The following is a 20,748-nucleotide window of genomic DNA, read 5'->3' as shown; positions in this document are numbered from 1 at the left end:
CTCTTCCATGTATGCTTTCTGATACATCTGTTTTATTTCTACATCTTTTTGTTGTAGCTCCGCCAATTTTCCTGAACTAAAAATATCCGCCTCATCCTCCACCTGTTCTTTTCCAACCATCTGATCAAAAATCGTTTTTGATAATTGCACTTCACCTTTATCTTCACTGTCTGATTTCTCCTCTTGTCTTAACCTGTGACTTTGCGACCTTGTTACTACACAGTCTGGAAAAATCCCAGGATTTTCGTCCTTCAACACTTCAGTTGTCTGATTTTCCACTGGCGCGTGGAACACAATCAATTCCAATGAGAAATGGTGTGGGATTCGCCTTGTCTAAGATTGACAGTCAGCAGGCTGACAAGCTGCAGGTGCATATACTCACTTCACTCCCACATACACCATCCCAGCCAACAAGATGGCAGCAAGGAGAGCGGCCCCAAGATGCACTGACACCAAACTGGAGACTCTCCTGGACGCGGTGGTGGAGAGGCGGATGACCCTGTACTCCGGCCCAGGAAGGAGGCTGCTAGCTATCGCCCTCCACCTTGCCTGGATAACACCCTCCGGACTGGCCAGCAGTGCTGGAAGAAATGGCACAGCCTCCTCAGGGCGGCCAGGATGAGTAGGCAACACTGTTCCCCTGGCACAAACCCCCATCCCACACATCCGTAACCTGAACACTCCCCCCCCCCCCCCCCATACCGGCCGCCATGGCCGGGTGCCCCCGCTGAACTTGCGGCCCCACACCATGGCAGAACAGAGGGCCATGGACCTGTTCAGCGGCCTGGAGGAACGGGCGGTTACTGGGGTGGAGTTCGGCCGTGGGGGAGGAAGTGAGACCTTGCTGAGTTGCGTATGTCAATTCCACCCTCCCCCCCTCACCCCTACATTACCCTCACCCCCACACCACTTTCAACCCCACCTTCACCCCCACACTGCCCCTAAACCACCCTCAGCTCCACCCTCAGCCCCCCTCACCCCACATCAACCCCACCGTCACCATCCCACCCCCACGCTCCCCCCACTCTCCCCCGGCCCGCGGTCTAAATATGCGTCTTGCCGTGTGTGTTGCAGGACCTGCTGGAGGTAGGGCACGCCCATCTGGTGTCCCCTACCCCAGCCAGTACCGCAGCCGGAGCCTCTCCCCCATGAGCCGAGCAGCGACAAGGAGAGCAGCTTGGATGCCAGCCCTCCACCCGAGATGCAGGGCACCCTGGAGTTCGGGTTGGAGGATAACATAGATTTCCCGTCACAGCTGTCTCCAACACCTTCCACCATCAGAGAGACACTGACCTTGGATAGGCACTTTAGTGAAGAGGCTCCTGGGACACTATCTGGTGCATACCACAGAGCTGATCCGGTACAGCAGGTGGAGGGAGGAACACCCATGGGGGCATACGGTCGGACGGCAGGGCAACCCCAGGAACTAGCTGCCGTCCAGATGGGTTTTGGGCTTCTGGAACGGGCAGTCCCATCGATTGTGGAAATGCAGTCGCAGAGCCAGGGACTACATCAGGGGTTGTCGGCGAGCATCCAGCACCTGCAGGTGCAGTTGGAGGAGTCCAACTGCGTGCAGCAGCAGTAGGTGGTGCCGACCATGCGTGCCCCCAGGCCAACACCGCATAGGTGGCATCCGCAGTGGAGGCATTGGGGGCATTTTTGGCTATGGATCAGCATGTCCAAGGCTTGGGCATTCTGTGAACGTCCTGGACAAGGCCCAGGACAGGGTTGCCGCCTCACAGGCAACCATGTGCTAGAGCCACTAGAAATTGCAGTGGCTCTTATCAGCGTGGCCCACAGCATGACTCACAGCAGGTCATGGCTGGGAACGATGGTGGCATTGCGCAGGCGCTGGCCGACGTGGCGCAGACACAAAGGGAGGTGTCCCAAACCCAGAGGGAGATGGCGCAGTCACTGGAAGATGTGACACAAACCCAGAAGGTGGTGGCACAGTTAATGGGTGATGTACGCAGTCCCAGAGGGAGATGGTCCACTCCTTGTGCTCCACGACCGCGAGCATGAAAACCCTGATCAAGGCCAGAGCGGGCCTTCAGGACTGGCAGTGGCCTCAGGGGTTAGCTCCTCAGACCCTTGCCTGCCTAGGTTCCATGTCCTGCCCATTCTCCCGCTCCTTTGCATTCTCCTCTTCGGTGAACAGTTGGCGTCCATCCTCCTCCAGCCCCTCTGCTGCACGATGTTGTGGAGGACGCAGCAGGCCGCCACGATGCGAGCAACCTTCTCAGCATCATACTGGAGGACCCCTCCAGAGCAGTTTGGGTGCCTGAACCGCATCTGAACCAAGCAACGTGCCTCAACAACTATCGTACAATGGTCTTGACATCGATCATTATGAAGTGCTTCAAGAAGTTGGCCATGAGGCACATCAACTCCATACTCCCAAAATGCCAAGATCCACTGCAATTTGCATCCCGTGACAACCTGCCCACAGCAGACACCATCTTCCTGGCCCTACACTCATCCCTGGAGCATGTCGACAAAAAGGACTCCTACATCAGACTCCTATTCATTGACTACAGCTCTGCGTTCAACACCATAATGCCAGCTCAGCTCATATAAAGCTCCAAAGCCAAGGACTTGGCTCCTCACTCTGCAACTAGATCCTCGACTTTCTAACCCATAGACCACAATCAGTAAGGATAAACAACAACACCTCCTCCAAGATAGTCCTCAATACCGGGGCCCCACAAGGCTGCATACTTATCCCCTATTATATTCCCTATACACACATGATGTGTGGCAAAATTTGGCTCCAAATCCATCTACAAGTTTGCTGATGACACGACCGTAGTGGGTCAGATCTCGAACAACGATGAGCCAGAATACAGGAGGGAGATAGAGAACCTAATGGTGTGGTGCAACGACAACAATCTCTCCCTCAATGTCAGCAAAATTAAAGAGCTGGTCATTGACTTCAGGAAGCAAAGTACCAGACACACCCCTGTCTGCATCAATAACGCTGAGGTGGAGATTGAATTGGATTTGTTTATTGTCATGTGTACCAAGGTGGAGTGAAAAGTATTTTTTCTGTGTGCAGCTCAAATAGATCATTTAGTACATGAAAAGAAAAGAAAATACATAATAGGGCAACACAAGATGGTTGACAGCTTCAAATTCCTAAGTGTGCAAATCACCAACAATCTGTCCTGGTCCACCCACGTCGACGCTACCACCAAGAAAGCACAACACACTCCCATACTTTCTCAGGAAACTAAGGAAATTCGGCATGTCAACATTGACTCCTACCAACTTTTATAGATGCACCATAGAAAGCATCCTATCTGGCTGCATCACAGCCTGGTATGGAAACTGCTCGACCCGAGACAGTAAGAACCTATAGAGAGTAGTGAACATAGCCCAGTCCATCACACAAATCTGCCTCCCATCCATTAACTCTGTCTACACCTCCTGCTGCCTTGGGAAAGTGGGCAGCATAATCAGGACCCCTCTCACCGAGCTTATTCACTCTACCAACTTCTTCCATCTGCCATTGGACAGGAGATACAAAAGTCTGAGAACACGCACGAACAGATCGAAAAACAGCTTCTCGTTTCTGTTACTAGACTCCTGAATGACCTTCATTTGGACTAATCTGATCTCTTAACACATCTTCTCTACTGAGTAGTACTACACTCTATGCTTCACCTGATGCCTGTGTCTATATATTACATTGTGCATTTATGTTTGCACAATATATTTTTTTCATGTATGGAATGGTCTGTCTGGACTGTACACGTGACAATAAACAAATCCAATCCAATCCAATCTTCAGGAGGTCGAAAGCCCCTCGATCATGCTCCTGGAAGCTGTATGGCTGTGGTTGTAGCGGGTCTCGGTCTTAGTTTGTGGCCTGATGTAGATATCATCAGCCACGACCGCAGTGGATAGCCTCTGTCGCCCGGGGGGGGGGTCTCAAACATGTCGGGAATCGTCGAATGGGTCAAGATGAAGGCGTCGTGCACACTGCCTGGGAATCGGGCAATGTATGATGCGCAGCTGATGGTCACGATGCCACATTGGTCAGCACTGTGGCCTCACTGCTCCAGAGAGCCGGATACAATTCGGGCCTCAGGTGACTGTGTGGAGTTTGCACTTTCTCCTCATGTCTGTGGGCTCTCCGATTTCCTCCCACAGTCCAACGATGTGCAGGTTAGGTGGATTGGCCATGCTAAATTGCCCCTTAATGTCAAAAAGGTTGAGTGGGGTTACTGGTTTCCAAAGATCGGGTGAGGCGTGGGCTTAAGTATGGTATTTCCAAGAGCCGGTGTATACTCAATGGGCCAAATGGCCTCCTTCTGCACTGTAAATTCTATGGTTCTATAATCAGCTGCGTGTTCACCAAGTGGAACCCCTTTCAGTTTGTGTGGAGTGACCTGTCATCTGCAGGTGCTCGTAGGGTGACATGCATCCCGTCAATTACCCCCTGGGCCTGTGAAACCCATGGATGACGGCGAACCCTGCTGCCCGGGCATCCTGGTGGGCTCGGTCCACATTGAAGTGGATGCCTTGAGCCGCCTGGTCAGTTAGGGCCTCCGTGACAGCACAGATACACCTGTGCTGCGAGGTTTGAGAGATCCCTGACAGGTCCCCATGCAGCGCCTGGAAGGACCCTGTCGCGTAAAAGTTCAGGGCGACCGTCACCTTGACGGCTACTGGGATCAGGTGTCCTCCCCCATACCCCCGCGATGCCATGATCTGGCAGATATGTCGCACTGTCTCACTGCTCAGCTGGAGTCTTCAACTGCATGTCCGGTCTGTCAGGTCCTCGAATCACAGGCGCTGCCAGTACAAACGAGGCCTCATGTGGCACCTTGTGGGCACCTCCTCCTCTTTGGCCTTTGGGCTGCTGACTCTCCATCCTTGGCGGCTGCCTTCTGTTTCACTGGGGCAGGCTCAAAGAACAAACTACAAAGAATAATACAGCACAGGAACAGGCTCTTTTTGGTCTTCCAAGCCTGCACCGGTCATGATACCAACCGTTTCCAAAACCCTCAGCACTTCCTTGTGTCTTATCCCTCTATACCCATCCTATCCATATGTTTGTCAAGAAGCCTTTTGAACGCCGTTACTGTATCCGCTGCTGCATGCTCTGTTGCTGCAGTTTTCTCCTCCTCGAACAGCGCCAGCTGTTACAGCCGCAGGGCATCCTCCAGGGCTGCAGTGATCAGCAGGAAAGCCACCATTGCTGCTTGAATTCCAATATCGATTGTCTGCAGGGGTGAAAGGCTGGCATGTTAGCATGGTGCAGACCCGGTGCCCAACCAGGTCCACCAGACTATATGGTGGTCTCGGTTGGCACTGCGGACTCCACCCCTGCATGTCCCTCCATCCCCGCATCAATGGCCCCGTCGATGGCTGGCACCATGGTGCCTGATCCTGATGCCAGGGGTACTGGCGGCTGGCACTACCCTTGCCAGCGGTATGCTTCGCAGCCTCTGCCCAGCGCCCCCAGTTGGGGCTACAGTGAGCGTTGGCCTGGGTGGGCTGCCTGATGCCCTTCCGGTGGTTGGTGGCCAGTTGGGTGGTGGGGAGTATGGCTGAGGGTGGCGTGCAGAGTTGAGGGATGGGTGCACCTGTACGGCTGAGTCACTCTGCAGAACCAGGGACCAAGGTGGGTGGTCAGTGGGGTGTGCAGCAAGATGGCTGCCTTGCAGACCGTGGTAATGGCGGTCCGTGCTTGGACACCGCCCCAGTCCCAGGCCCTGGCAGGCCCCCCCCCCCCCCACCCTAGCCAGCCCAGCCAGTGTCCGACATGGCAGCCCGCTGTCGCGTCTTTCTATGTCCTACCTCCTCCCTCTCCATCATCAGCCACAACGCCTGTTTCATGATATTTAAAAGCACACGTGAACAACGCCGCTGGGAATTTGGCCCATTGGAGGTGGAGAATCACAATGCCCCCAGGGAATACCAGGTCGGGCCTGCTAATTACATGCAAACGCTGTTTACTGTACGTGTGTTCCAGACTGCATTGACGCCGCTGTCGAGGTGACGGAGAATTGCAATTTGGTGTCAAATCGGCGCCCTCTGCGATTTTAGCGTTGGGACTTATTGTGGTGATCTACCACTGTATATATATGTGTGTGCTTGTATTAGGGGATGTGTGACAGTGCCTGTATTACAGGTTTTCCGGTAAGCCCCTACCGGCTCGCTCCGCCCACAGGGAGCAGTATAAATATTCATAAGTTCCCCTGAGATGCCATTCTACAGCTGCAGCCAAAGAAATAACATCTCACGGTAATAAAGCCTCTCTTGTACCTATTCGAGTCTTTGTGTGCAATTGTTAACGCATCACTTATCCTCCGTCAAATCGCCTTTTGCGATTTCAGCATCAGCGAATGGAGAATCCCACCTGAAGCTTTTGTTAAATAAAGCAGGATTGAACAGTTTAGGCCTATTCTCTGGAGAGGTTAGAAGAATGAGGGGAGATTAAATTGAGGAATACAAGATGACAAAAGTTATTGATAAAGTAGATGTGGAGCAGGTGCTTCCTCCTGTGGGGCACTCTAGAATGAGAGGTCAAAGTTTTAGAATAAGAGGGAGCACATTTAAAACAGAGTTGAGGTGAAACTACTTCTCTCAAAGGGTTGTGAAGCTGTGGAATTCACTACCCCAGAGTACAGTGGATGCTGGGACAGTGAGCAAATTTAAGGCGGAGTTAGGTAGATTTTTAATTGGTAATGGGTTGGAGAATGGGCAGGATGGTGGAGTTAAGGTCAGGATCTGGGGCGTGGGGTCCCGGCGTAGCGGAGTGGCGCCAACCACTCCGGCGTCGGGCCTCCGCACCTTTGGGGGCTAGGCCCACGCCGGAGCGGTTGGCACCACACCGACTGCCGGCAAAACCGCCACCAACGGCCTTTGACGCCCGGCGCCGGGGTTGGTGGGATTCTCATCTGCCTCCGCCATGGTGTAGGCCGTGGCGGCGGCGGAAGAGAAAGAGTGCCCCCATGGCACTGGCCCGCCCGCCGATCGGTGGGCCCCGATCGCGGGCCTGGCCACCGTGGGGGCACCCCCCGGGGTCCGATCGCCCCACGCCCCCCCCAGGACCCCGGGGGCCCGCTCGTGCCGCCGATCCCGCCGCCACCAGAGGTGGTTCAAATCTCAGCGGCAGGAGAGGCCTCCCAGCGGCGGGACTTCAGCCCATCGCGGGCCGGAGAATCGACGCAGGGGGCCCGCCGCTCGACGTGGCACGATTCCTGCCCCGCCAATCCCGGGTGGCGGAGAATTTCTGCCACGGCGGGGGCAGGATTTTCGGCGGCCCCGGGCGATTCTCCAACCCTGCGTGGGGTCGGAGAATTTCGCCCGAGATCAGCCATGATCGAATAGCGGAGCAGACTCAATGGGCCAAATGGCCTAATTCTGCTACTATATCTTATGAGCTTATTATTCGACTCTTGGTAGTATACAAATTGCTTTATCCTGTCACAGCATTATATGACTCAACAATTGTGTGTAGAAAAATTAGAGATCATTGTTTTAAATTCTGTAAAGGTAATGTAACTACAGTTCCAGATGGCCATAAGCTGCTTTTTCCTTTGAGCTGACTGTTGGTGATTTAACCTGAGGCTCACCACACCTCAGGCGAGGGGCAAGATTGAGAAGTCAGATCCTTCATGAATAACCTCAGCCGGTGCAGGAATTGAACCCACGTTGCTACCCTTGATCTGCTATCTAGCCAAGTGAGCCAATTATGTAACCTATCGATGTGAAACCTCTTTATATTCAATTAAACTATTAAGGAACAATTTTTCATTTGATTGTTTCAGATGGAGACTCTGCAAAGTGAATTTCAAAATCGTGTTTACTATATTGACATGAATGAAAGTTTAAATTTCTCTGCCACTTTTGTGCCAAGCCGAGGATCTAATACACGTTGCCTGGTAAGTGTTCCGTGATCATGGTTTAAATTGAACAATACTGCTATTCGAGATGGAAAGAAAAATATTTAACTTCATGTATATTAATTGTTGTTTATTAGCTTTTTAATATTCTGGAGTATTAGCAACGGAAAAGTGATGATTTCCTTTTGTTTTTGATATTGCTGATTATGATCCATAAAATAATATCTAATGAGTTTGATTTTATGTCTGAAGTAATTAATAATCAAAAATAGAAATGCAATTGCACTTTAATATGAATGATATTAAACTGGCTGGATTTTAAAGTAAAAGTGTCCTAGAGTTTCCCATTGAAACAATTATCTAATTTTATGAGGTTGACATTCTTCATTAAATCTTTCTGTATATTTTAAAAATGGTCGGTTGGAACTATTGCGGCAATTTATTGTTAGTTTTGATTACAGGACAAAAATACATGTCAGGCCATTCTCTTCAGTTACAGAACACTAGCTGTGCTTAAACAACACATAACAGAATTCCAGTAGAAAAGTAAGGGATGGGTTTCTTCGTTGGGTGATTGGGTGGAAAGCACGGTAGCATTGTGGATAGCACAATTGCTTCACAGCTCCCGGGTCCCAGGTTCGATTCCGGCTTGGGTCACTGTCTGTGCGGAGTCTGCACATCCTCCCTGTGTGTGCGTGGGTTTCCTCCGGGTCCTCCGGTTTCCTCCCACAGTCCAAAGGTGTGCAGGTTAGGTGGATTGGCCATGCTAAATTGCCCTTAGTGCCCAAAATTGCCCTTAGTGTTGGGTGGGGTTACTGGGTTATGGGGATAGGGTGGACGTGTTGACCTTGCGTAGGGTGCTCTTTCCAAAAGCCGGTGCAGACTCGATGGGCCGAATGGCCTCCTGCACTGTAAGTTCTATGAAAAAATCTTTGAAATAAGATCGTGGCTGGCGCCGGGCGACCGACAGAATTCCATGCTCGGTGTGCCTCAACAGTGGCATCAATGTGTTCTACTCCGCACGTCCAGTAAACGCCATCTGCATATCATTAGCAGGCCTGACCGGTTATTCTCTGGGGCCTGCGCGATGAACTGCCTCCGGAAGAAATTACCGACAACACGTTTCACTTGTGGTTTCACGGTGGGCGTCACGGTGGCAAAGTCAATAGCACTGCTGCCTCGCAGCTCCAGGTTCCCTTGTTTAATTCTGGCGTCAGGTGACTGTGTGGAATTTGCAATTTCCCCATATCTGCATGTGTTTCCTACGGGCGCTCCGGTTTCCTCCCACAGCCCAAAGGTGTGCAGGTTAGGTGGATTGGCCATGCTGAATTGCCCCTTGGGACCAAAAGGTTAAGTCATGTTACTGGGATACATGGGTAGAGAGGAGGTGTGGGCTTAAGTAGGATGCTCTTTCAAAGTGCCAATGCAGATTCAATGGGCCAAATGGGCTCCTTTGGCACTGTAAATTCTATGTAAAATCTGGAACAGGTGCCATGGCTCATGAGGGAGAGAATCACGACTGTGGGCTGCCAGCCCTGGGAGGGCTGGCTGGGCAGGAGGGGGGGGTGACCAAGGGATGGGCCGTGGGGTTATGGGCACCCCACGGGAACGGGCTGTCCAGGCACAGAACGCCATTACCAAGCCTGCAAGGAAGTCATCTTGCTGTGTACCCCACTGACCGCCCACCATGGCCCATGATTGAGAAGAGTGACATCTGCCGCATGGGTGCACCCACCCTTCAACCCACCAACCTCGCCCACTGCCCCACAACCTCAACCCACCTATTCTCCTCCCCCCCCCCCCCCCCCCCCCACAACCGGCCACTACCCGCCAGTGAGGCAGCACACGACCCATCCACGGGCAATGCCCACAGATGCCCCTGCAGGGGGACGCCAGATGAGGGCTGCGGAGCATGGGTAGCGTCAGCGAATGGAACCCCTGGCAGTGGGGACAGGCATTTGTTGTGAAATGGTGAACATATATGTACAGGTCTGTGCCCTAGCCCCTATTTCTATACTGTGTGATTCACCCATTCAACTAAATTGGTGTCTACCTTTCTTGCCTTATGGGCCTTTACGCTACATCTAGAAAGATCCCCAGGTGGTACATCAGGAGTGGAGGCCGCCTGCTGCGATTTATGTCCTGTGACTTGGGTCCTCTTTGGTCACTATCTTCTGGGGAGACTGGGCCTGGATGGGACCCACTACCCTCAGTGTAAAAAACTTGCCTCGTACATCTCCTCTAAACCTTGCCCCTCGCACCTTAAACCTATGCCCCCTAGTAAATGACACCTCTACCTTGGGAAAAAGCTTTCCTTGTAAAGGGGAAACCCTGCCCCCTTAAAGGGGAAGGCCTGCCTGACTTAAAGGGCTTAAAGGGGAAGTTTATTTTCCGGGGAGGTCACGGGAAATCGTATAGTTCTGATCCCGGGACTTCCATTGGGTTATAACACTACTCCCCCACAAGCCCGAAGCAAAGTCCACATCTATGGATAAGTGTGCCGGGCCTTTCGACTGCTTCGCCTGTGGATGGCATACAGGTGACAACCTCGCGGTGTGTGGAGGTGTTTATCAGTTCAGGGAGTGGCGTTTACGTGATGAGCATCTGGGAGATAGTCACAGGAGCCAACAGGGGCACCTCCAGAATTGGCAGAATGTCCATCTCAGTTTCTGAGTCGGAGCGAGGCGATTCTTCGTCCAGCATCTCGGTGTCCTCAAAAATCACTGCTGAAGGGGGCAGCACGGTGTCACAGTGGTTAGCACTGCTTGCCTCACAGTGCCGAGGTCCCAGGATCGATCCTGGCCATGGGTCACTGTCCATGTGGAGTTTGCACATTCGCCCTGTGTTTGCGTGGTTTCGTCCCCACAACCCAAAGATGTGCAGTGTAGGTGGATTGGCCACGGTAAATTGCCCCTTAATTGGAAAAAATTAATTGGGTATTCTAAATTTTAAAAAAATCACAGCTGAATCCTCCGCAATCAGCGGAGCTGGGAGAGTTGGTGCTAACAGGGACGTCCAGATCAGTGGTGAAGACGAAACATCTGAATCACCGGCTGTTCTGGTGGGAGTATCCAGCATGTGGCTTTGAAGATGGTCTACGTGGTGATTAGACTCGCGGCACTGCATCGTATTTGGTAAGAAACCGGACCTGTTTTCGGCAACACGATGCCCAGGATCCAAGGGCCTTCTGCTGAAGTTCCGGACGTTGACTGAGTCTCCCTGTGCGAACTCGCGCAATGGCCTGTGGCGACCTGCGCCTGCCTCTGTTCGGTCCTGATCGCGGCGGACCTTTCCGCCAATATCCAGAAGAACGAGACTCAATCGGGTGTGGTGGCGATGGCCTATCAACATCTTCGCTGGCACGATTCCCATTGTGGCATGCAGTGTTGTCCAGTGGCAGAATAAGAACCTTGCTTAGCGAGTCTCCCAGGATCTCGATGCCTGTTTTTTCATGCCGAGTTTAAAAGTTTGCACTGCCCGCTCAGACAACCTATTCGAAGCTTGTTGGTATGGGGCGGTCCTCACATGATGGATCCCATTGGCAGACATGAATGCCGCAATTTCCGTACTCACGTAAACGCTGTATCATTGTCTGATATGAGGTACTGGAAGTCTGCAGAGGGATTTGGATAGGTTTAGTGAATGAGCTATTTCTGGCAGATGGAATACAATGTTGACAAATGTGAGGTTATCCATTTTGGTAGAATAACGCAAAAGGGATTATTATTTAAATTATGAAATATTAAAACATGCTGCTGTGCAGAGGGACCTGGGTGTGCTAGTGCATGAGTGGCAAAAACTTGGTTTACGGATGCAACAGGTGATTAAGAAGGCAAATGGAGTTTTGTCCTTCATTGCTAGAGGGATGGAGTTTAAGACTAGGGAGGTTTGCTGCAATTGCATAAGGTTTTGGTGAGGCCACACCCTGGAGTATTGTGTTCAGTTTTGGTCTCCTTACCTGAGAAAGGACGTACTGGCACTGGAAGGTGGGCAGAGGAGATTCACTAGGTTAATCCCAGAGCTGAGGGGGTTGGATTACGAGGAGAGGCTGAGTAGACTGTGACTGTACTCGTTGGAATTTAGATGGATGCGGGGGGGGGGGGGGGGGGGGGGGGGGGGGAGGGGGGATCTTATAGAAACATATAAAATTATGAAGGGAATAGATAGGATAGATGCGGGCAGGTTGTTTCCACTGGTGGGTGAAAGCAGAACTAGGGGGCATAGCCTCAAAATAAGGGGAAGTAGATTTAGGACTGATTTTAGGAGGAACTTCTTCACCCAAACGGTTGTGAATCTCTGGAATTCCCTGTCCAGTGAAGCAGTTGATGCTCCTTCATTAAATGTTTTCAAGATAAAGATAGATACTTTTTTGGAGAATAAAGGAATAAAGGGTTATGGCGTTCGGGCCGAAAATTGGAGCTGAGTCCACAAAAGATCAGCCATGATCTCATTGAATGGCGGAGCAGGCTCAAAGGGATAGGTGGCCTACTCCTGCTCCTAGTTCTTATTCTCTTATGAGCACCTCGGGTACGCCGTGCGTGCTGAAAATGTGCCAGAGTTTCTCTATGGTGGTCCGAGCCGTCATCGCCTGTACCTTGATGACCTCCATCCACTTTTGAGTTGGTATTGACGAGAATGAGGAAAGGGGCCTGCAAAGACTATATGGATGCGAGACCACGGACGACCTGGCCATTCCCACTGGCGGAGCGGGGCTACAGGAGGCAACTTCTGATATGCCTGACACTGGACGCAGCGCTAGACCACCCGGTCGATGTCCCCATCGATGCCAGACCACCAAATGTAGCTTTGAACTAACGTTCTCATCTTGGATGCACCGGGGTGACCATTGTGGAGGTCTGTCAGGAGCGGGCCACATCCACGTTAGGGGACCACCACTTTAGGTCATGTGATGCAGCCCTGTGCTGAGCCCTATACTGCATCATGTGACGGCGCAGGATAGCTGAGGGTCAATCTGGGTCGGCCCGTGGATGCAGGATGCCATGACCGGGAGAAAGCCCATAAAATGGATGGCAGCCATTGCTGGTGTAGGTGGCCTAGTCAGCAGGGGCAGATGGCCCGTTCCAATACATTGGAACGGTGCTCCAATACATAATCATTCCTTGAGGGCAGCAATGCCCATCGCTGGATGTGGGCAGAAACAATGGGGGGAACCTCCCGATCCTCCTTGAAGAGCCCTAAGAGGGGCTTATGGTCCTTGAGAATGGTGACGTGATGCCTGTAGATATATTGATGGAATTTCTTGACATCGAGAACGACAGCCAAACCAACCTTCTCGATCTGTGTATGCCGCTTCTTTGCTTCAACCAACATTCTTGAGGCGAAGGTGATGGAATGTTCAGATCATCCGCACATTTCATGGGCCAGCACGGCTCTTCTGAGTTAACAGAATGTGATAACACATCAGCAATTATCAATTCCTTGCCTGGAGTATATATAAGTCAAAAGTCATATCTACGTAGCTTCATCAGGATACACTGTAACCTTGGTGTCATATCATTCAAATCCTTGTGAATGATGTGAACAAGTGGTCTGTGATGAGTCTCGACTGTGAATGTAGGTAGGCCATATACATAGTCGTGAAACTTGAGAATTCCCGTTAGTAAGCCTAGACATCCCTTTTCTATTTGGGCATACCGTTGTTCAGTAGGTGTCATTGCTCTTGAAGCATAGGCAACCGGTAACCATAAAGGATTGTCATCTCTGGACTTCCGGTGGCGGCCATAGAGTAGGAGGTCGGACATTTGGTACCTCCCGCCCTGGGTTTTGGGTATTTTTCCTCGACTTTTTTCAAATTTTATTTGAAAAATCAGGAGTGGATGGGACAGTGACCAGGAATCCCACACCAGAAGTGGTCGTATAAGAAAAGAAAATCGAGCAGAGAAGGCATGTGTAAAACCCACAGCATAGAAAAACATAGCAGAGGTGCAGGGTACTGGCTCAACGGCCCAGTGGTCAACGGAGCACCTGCTGAAATTTATTCAGGAGGGTTTCGCCAAGCAAAAGGAGGAAAGTCTAGACCCGATCAAGGCATCGGTCGGCTGGGTGGAGCAGGGGCTGGAATCCCAATGTTGGACGATCCAGAAGGTTGAGGAGAAGGTGGTCGAGCACGAGGAACATCTAACTGAGCTGGGGTTACAGGTGGGGCTGATGAGGGATCAGAAGAAAAGGCTGTAAGAGAAGGTGGAGGACCTGGAAAACATGTAGTCGACAGAACTTGAGGATCGTCGGCCTCCCTGAGGGCTGCAAGGGAACGGATGCAAGAGCCTATGTGGCGTATATGCTCGAGATATTAATGGGTTATGGGGCATTTGCTCGACCCTTGGAAGTGGATAGAGCGCTCTACATACTTGCGAGGAGACTGGGTGTGAACGAACCGCCGAGGGCGATGGTGGTGCGAATGCACCGGTTCCTGGATAAGGAACAGATTTTGCGGTGGGCCAAGCAGACAAGGAGCTGCAAGTGGGAGAACAGCATGCTGTGCATTTACCAGGACCTGGGTGCGGATCTGGCCAAAAGAAGAGCGGGATTCACCCGAGTAAAACCGGCACTTTTCAAGAAGAATGTGAAGGGTCTGGTTTAGCACAGTGGGCTAAACAGCTGGCTTGTAATTCAGAACAATGCCAACAGCGCAGGTTCAATTCCTGTACTGGCCTCCCCGAATAGGCACGGGAATATGGCGACTAAGGGCTTTTCACAGTAACTTCATTGGAGCCTATTTGTGACAATAAATTATTATTATTATTATTAATAAGTTTGGGCTGCTGTATCCAGTTCATTTATGGGTCACTTTTGAAGATCAGGAACTCTATTTCGAGTTGCCAGACGAGGCGATGGACTTTATTAAAAGTAAAGGGCTGGCAGGGGACTGAGGACACTGAACTCTTGGGACAGGTAATGCTACATTGATTTTGTTAAAGTTATTCTCGCTTTTGAACTGTAGGTGAAATGTTTTTTATATTGATTCTTGGACTGCTGCTCAGTTTTGTAAGTTAACCTGGTGCTGGTGGGGGAAGGGTGGATGGATCTTCTTTGTCTTTTCTTTGTGTTTGGTTTGAACTGTGTTTTTTGAATATGTACGTCCAAGCGGGGGAGGGGGGTACAATAGTGGGTAGGATGTTTGGCGCCATGGGGGGAGCTACCAGGCTAGCTGGGCGGGCTAGCTCATGTAAGCGCAGTGGGGGGTGAGCAGATGATAAGTATGCTAATAGGTTTGGAATTGTTGTGTTATTAATGGGGGGGGGGGGGATTGCTCTGTTGACAGGGGAAGGATTGTTACTGGGAGACAAATAGGAAGTCGGAGGTCGTGGATGGAGGGTGCCAAAGTGCGGGCCTGCGCGAGCTGGAGGCTGGCCTAAGAACGGTGGTGGTTGATCGGCGGGGGTGGGGGCGAGATGCCTGCTGGTTAGGCTGATCACATGGAACATTAGAGGGCTGAATGGGCCGGTTAAGAGGGCTCGCGTGTTCACACATTTGTGGGGATTTGTGGCAATGCTACAGGGGACACACCTGAGGGTAACAGATCAGACCAGATTGAGGAAGGGGTGGGTCGGGCAGGTATTTCACTCGGGGTTGGACTCTAAGACTAAGGGGGTCGCGATCCTGATTAATAAATGGGTGTCATTTGAGGCGGGGAAAATAGTTGTTTATATGGGGGGCAGGTATATCATGGTCAGTGGGAAGTTGGAGGGGACACCGGTGGTGCTCGTAAATGTCTACGCACCAAACTGGGATGATGCGGAGTTTATAAGACGGGTGTTAGGGAAGAACCTGGACCTGGATTCACGCAAGCTGATTCTGGGGGGGGGGACACTTTAATATGGTCATTGACCCAAGGTCGGACCAGTCGAGCTCAAAAACAGGGAGGGTGCCAGCAATGGCAAAGGAACTAAAGGGGTTAATGGAGCAGATGGGTGGGGTAGACCCATGGAGGTTTGGTCGGCCAAGAGCGAAGGAGTTTTCTTTCTTTTCGCATGTACATAAAGTATATTCCCGGATCAATTATTTTATTCTGAACAGGGGTCTACTGGCTGGGGTAGTAGATGCCGAGTATTCGGCGATTGCTGTGTTGGACCATGCCCCATATTGGGTGGATCTACAGGTGTGCGAGGAGAGGGGTCAGTGACCGCAATGGAGATTGGACATTGGACTGTTAGCGGACGAGGGGGTGTGCGAGCATGTGAGGGAGTCCATCCAGAATTATCTGGAAATAGACAACATGGGGGAAGTCTCGGCAGCAATGGTTTGGGAAGCGCTGAAGGCAGTGCTAAGAAGGGAGCTAACATTGAAACAGGCCCACAGGAGGAAGGTGGAGAGAGCAGAGATAGATAGGTTGGTTGGGGAAATACTCCAGGTAGACAGGAGATACACGGAGGCTCCGGAGGCAGGGTTCTTGAAAGAGCGGCGGAAGCTACAGATGGAGTGTGGTCTGTTGTCTACGGAGAAGGCGGTGGAGCAGCTGAGGAAAGCGAGGGGGGCGGTATATGAGTATGGAGAGAAGGCCAGCAGAATGTTTGTACACCAGCTAAGGAAAAGGGAGGTGGCCAGGGAGATAGGTAGAGTGAAGGACAGAGCTGGGAACACGGTCTTGGACCCAGCAGAGGAGTTTTATAGCCAGCGACACGAGTTGGAACCCCCAGCTGGGACAGAGGGGATGAGGCAGTTCCTGGTTGAATTGAAGTTTCTAAGGTGGAGGAAGAGTTGGTGGAGGGGTTGGGAGCCCTGATGGGGATTGAAGAAATAGCAGAGGGCCTGGAGGCTTTGCAGTCGGGTAAGGCCCCGGGACCGGATGGCTACCCAGTGGAATTTTACAAAAAGTTCTCTGAGATGCTGGGCCCACTGCTGGAGAGGACATTTAATGAGGCAAGGGAGCGGGGTGTTCTTCCCCCAACAATGTCACAGGCCTCGATCTCACTGATCCTGAAGCGGGAAAAGGACCCAGAGCTATGTAGGTCATACAGGCCTATCTCCCTATTGAATGTTGATGCCAAACTGTTGGCTAAAATCTTGGCCTCAAGGATAGAAGATTGTGTCCCAGAGGTGATAGGGGAGGACCAACCAGGGTTTGTTAAGGGCAGACAGCTAACGGCCAACTTTAGAAGGCTCTTAAACATGATCATGATGTCACTGAGGGGAGGGAGGTGGAAGTAGTGGTCGCAATGGACGCAGACAAGGCCTTCAACCGGATGGAATGGAACTATTTGTGGGAGGTGTTGGGGTGGTTTGGGTTTGGGCGGGGCTTTATTGATTGGGCCCGGTTGTTGTACCAGGCACCGGTGGCTAGTGTCCGAATGAATCGGTTGAAGTTGGACTATTTTAAATTGCACCAGGGGACTAGGCAGGATGCCCCTCTCCCTACTGCTGTTCGCTTTGGCCATTGAGCCACTGGCGATGGCGCTAAGAGCTTCAAGGGACTGGAAGGGGTTGGTCCGAGGGGGTGTAGAACACAGGGTCTCGCTATACACCGACGACCTGCTTCTGTATATTTCCGACCCGTTGGGGGGGATGGGAGAGATTATGAGGGTTTTAGGGAAGTTTGGCTGGTTTTCAGGTACAAAGCGAGATGTTTGCGATCCAGGCAAGGGGGCAGGAGAGGAGATTGGGAGAGTTGCCATTCAGAGTGGTGGGAGGGAGCTTTCGTTATTTGGGAATCCAGGTGGTACTGAACTGAGGGCTGTTACATAAATTAAATTTGACCCGGCTAGTAGAACAGATGAAGGAGGACTTTTGAAGGTGGGACATGCCCTCGCGGTCACTGGCAGGGAGAGTACAGACCGTGAAAATGACAATCCTCCCAAGATTTCTGTTTGTTTATCAGTGCCTCCCCATCTTTATCCCAAGGGCCTTTTTTAAACAAGTAAACAAGGTGATTTGGGGTTTTGTGTGGCCGGGTAAAATCCTGCGAGTGAAGAAAGTGTGGAGCGTGGCTGGGGGGGGGGGGGGGGGGGGGGGGGGGGGATGGGTTGGCTCTGCCAAACTTTAGCAACTATTACTGGGTGGCAAATATAGCCATGATTAAGAAGTGGGTATTGAGAAGGGTGGGTTGGGGGTCGGTGTGGGAGTGAGTAGAGGCGGCATCATGCAAGGACACAAGTTTGCAGGCATTGGTAACGGCACCTCTGCCGTTCTCGCCGGCCTGGTACTCCACAAGTCCAGTGGTCGACGCGGCCCTGAGAGTCTGGGGGCAGTGGAGGAATATAAATATAATAAATATAAATCGCTTATTGTCACGAGTAGGCTTCAATGAAGTTACTGTGAAAAGCCCCTAGTCACCACATTCCGGCGCCTGTCCGGAGAGGCTGGTACGGGAATCGAACCGTGCTGCTGGCCTGCTTGATCTGCTTTAAAAACCAGCGATTTAGCCCAGTAAGCATATGGGAGTGGAGAGAGCATCGGTCTGTGCCCCGATTTGCAGTAACCATCGGTTTGTACCGGGAAGGCTGGATGGCGGGTTTCGGAAATGGCAGAGAGCAGGGATTGAGAGGATGGGGGAGCTATAGATGGGAGATTGCCCTGTTTGAAGGATTTAAAGGAGAAATTTGAACTGCCAGCAGGAAATGGATTAAGATAACTGCAGGTATGGGATTTTTTGCGAAGAAGGTTTCGACCTTTCCGCTCCTAGGGCCACGAGCGATACAGGACAGGGTAGTTTCCAGAGCGGGAGTGGGAGAGGGGAATGTTTTGGATATTTTTAAAGAACTCATGGAGTCAGAGGAAATGCAGGCAGAGGAGCTAAAGCGCAAGTGGGAGGATGAGCTAGGGGGTACATAGAGGCAGGTCTTTGGGCGGATGCGTTAAGCAGCGTCAATACGTCCTTGTCATGTGCCAGGCTCAGTCTGATTCAGTTTCAAGTTGTCCACCGGGCACACATGACGGTGGCCCGGATTAGCAAGTTTTTGGGGATAGAGGATAGGTGTGCGAGATGTGCGGGAGGGCCAGTAAACCATGTCCATACGTTTTGGGCATGTCCGAAGTTTAGGGGCTTTTGGCAGGGTTTTACAGATGTCATGCCAACGGTGTTAAAAACAAGGGTGGTGCCGAGTCCAGAGGTGGCGATTTTCGGTGTCGGAAGATCCAGGAGTCCAGGGGGTGAGAGAGGCTGATGTCTTGGTCTTTGCCTCCTTGGTAGCCCGGAGACGAATATTGTTAGTGTGGAGGGACGCAAAGCCCCAAATTCAGAGATCTGGCTTAGTGACATGGCCTGGTTTCTCAGACTTGAGAAAATAAAGTTCGCCCGAAGAGGATCAATGCTAGGGCTCGTTCGGATGTGGCGGCCGATTGTCGACTTCTTTGGGGAAAACTAACTGTCAGCAGAGGTTGGGGGGGGGTGGCGGGGGAGTTAGATTATCGTTTAGAGGAGGTGAGACTCGTGAGGGAGGGAGGCTTTGCACTATGTTTATATTTGTATGTTTACTGTTATTATAAAATTATAAATGCCTTAATAAAATGCTTTTTCAAAAAACGAATTGTCATCTCTCTGTAGAAGAACCGCTCCAATTCCACTTTGACTTGCATCCGTTGAAATTTTTGTTTCTCTGTCGGGATCAAAGAAAGAAAGAAGTGCAGAAGTCAATTGTGACTTCAGATCGATCCATTCTTTTTGATGAATGTCAGTTCATGTAAAAGTGGTCGACTTTTTGATGAGATGTCGCAAAGCAGTAGTTCTGGACGAGAGGTTAGGAATGAACTTCCCCAAGAGGCGGCACAGTGGTTAGCATTGCTGCCTCATGCCACCGAGGTTCCAGGTTCGATCCCGGCTCTGGGTCACTGTCGGTGTGGAGTTTGCACATTCTCCCCGTGTTTGCATGGGTTTCGCCCCCACAACCCAAAGATGTACAGGATAGGTGGATTGGCTAAATTGCCCCTTAATTGGAAAAAATGAATTGGGTACTCTAAATTTAAAAAAAAAAGAAATGAACTTCCTCAGAAAATTCACAACACCTAAGAATCTCAACACAGCTTTCTCGTCCTCTGGGACTTTAATTTCCCTATGGCAGAAACCTTGTCATCGTCAGTGTCATAATATACACACAAGTATATGATGGTGCACAGACAGGCATTGATTGACACACAGGATGACCAATGAACACACAGAACACAGCAGCCAATCACCAGACAGGACACGATCACTATAAAGCCAGAGGACACTAGTTTTCCCGCTCTCTGGGGATCCAGCCTCTGAGACAGTCAGAGCCCGTGAGCAACAACTAGAACATACACTATGTAGTAGTAAGATAGTCTGGTCAGGTTAGCCTCAGGTCTCCAGTCAACTCAGCATAGTGTCAACCCACAGTTTAAGTTTGAATGATAGTTAAGAGTTCAATAAAATAGAGTTGTATTCCTTCAAGTGTTGGAAGCCTATCTCTCTCACTGCTGCAGTAAACGCAGTTCTCGCAGACCCAGCTTACCCAACACATCAATCAGGTCTCACACCATGTTCCGAAATTTGATCACCACGGAACTTCAGAGTTGAGATACCCCAAAATTACATTTGGCTCTATTCAGTTTGAAACCAAATTTAGAAACTCATTGGAAGACTTGCAACAGTCTTGCATTGTTCTCTTCTTGTGTAGATGACCGGACAATTATATCATCCACATAAACTCGTACACCTTCAATACCAGTAATTTCTTCCATCACTCGATGAAATATTTCTGATGTTGAAATAATACCAAATGGCATTCTGTTGAAACCGTATCTACCAAACAGATTGTTGAACGTACACAACTTCTTGCTTGTGTCATCTAACTGCATTTGCTAAAATCCCCTGGAGCCATCCAGTTTGGTACAAACTTTAGCATTCGCCTTTTCGCTGGTGATTTCTTCACGCTTGGGTATTGGATAGTGTTCTCGCTTAATATTTTTATTAAGATCT

At 50.9% G+C, this 20,748-nt stretch overlaps 1 protein-coding gene across 1 annotated transcript in view; it reads left to right on the top strand.

The window, feature by feature from the left end:
- LOC119953484 (cation channel sperm-associated protein subunit delta-like) overlaps positions 1-20,748 on the top strand; it is a 760,311-nt gene that overhangs the window by 418,047 nt on the left and 321,516 nt on the right. Inside the window, exon 13 of the mRNA XM_038777815.1 lies at positions 7,782-7,895. Within this exon, the coding sequence (XP_038633743.1) occupies positions 7,782-7,895 (114 nt within the window). The remainder of the gene's footprint in view (positions 1-7,781; positions 7,896-20,748) is intronic.

This window comes from Scyliorhinus canicula, chromosome 18 (genome assembly GCF_902713615.1).
Source record: "Scyliorhinus canicula chromosome 18, sScyCan1.1, whole genome shotgun sequence".
In the NCBI taxonomy this organism is placed as follows: domain Eukaryota; kingdom Metazoa; phylum Chordata; class Chondrichthyes; order Carcharhiniformes; family Scyliorhinidae; genus Scyliorhinus; species Scyliorhinus canicula.
The sequence above is the reverse complement of the archived record's forward strand: the minus strand, read 5'-3'. Positions and strand labels throughout refer to the sequence as shown.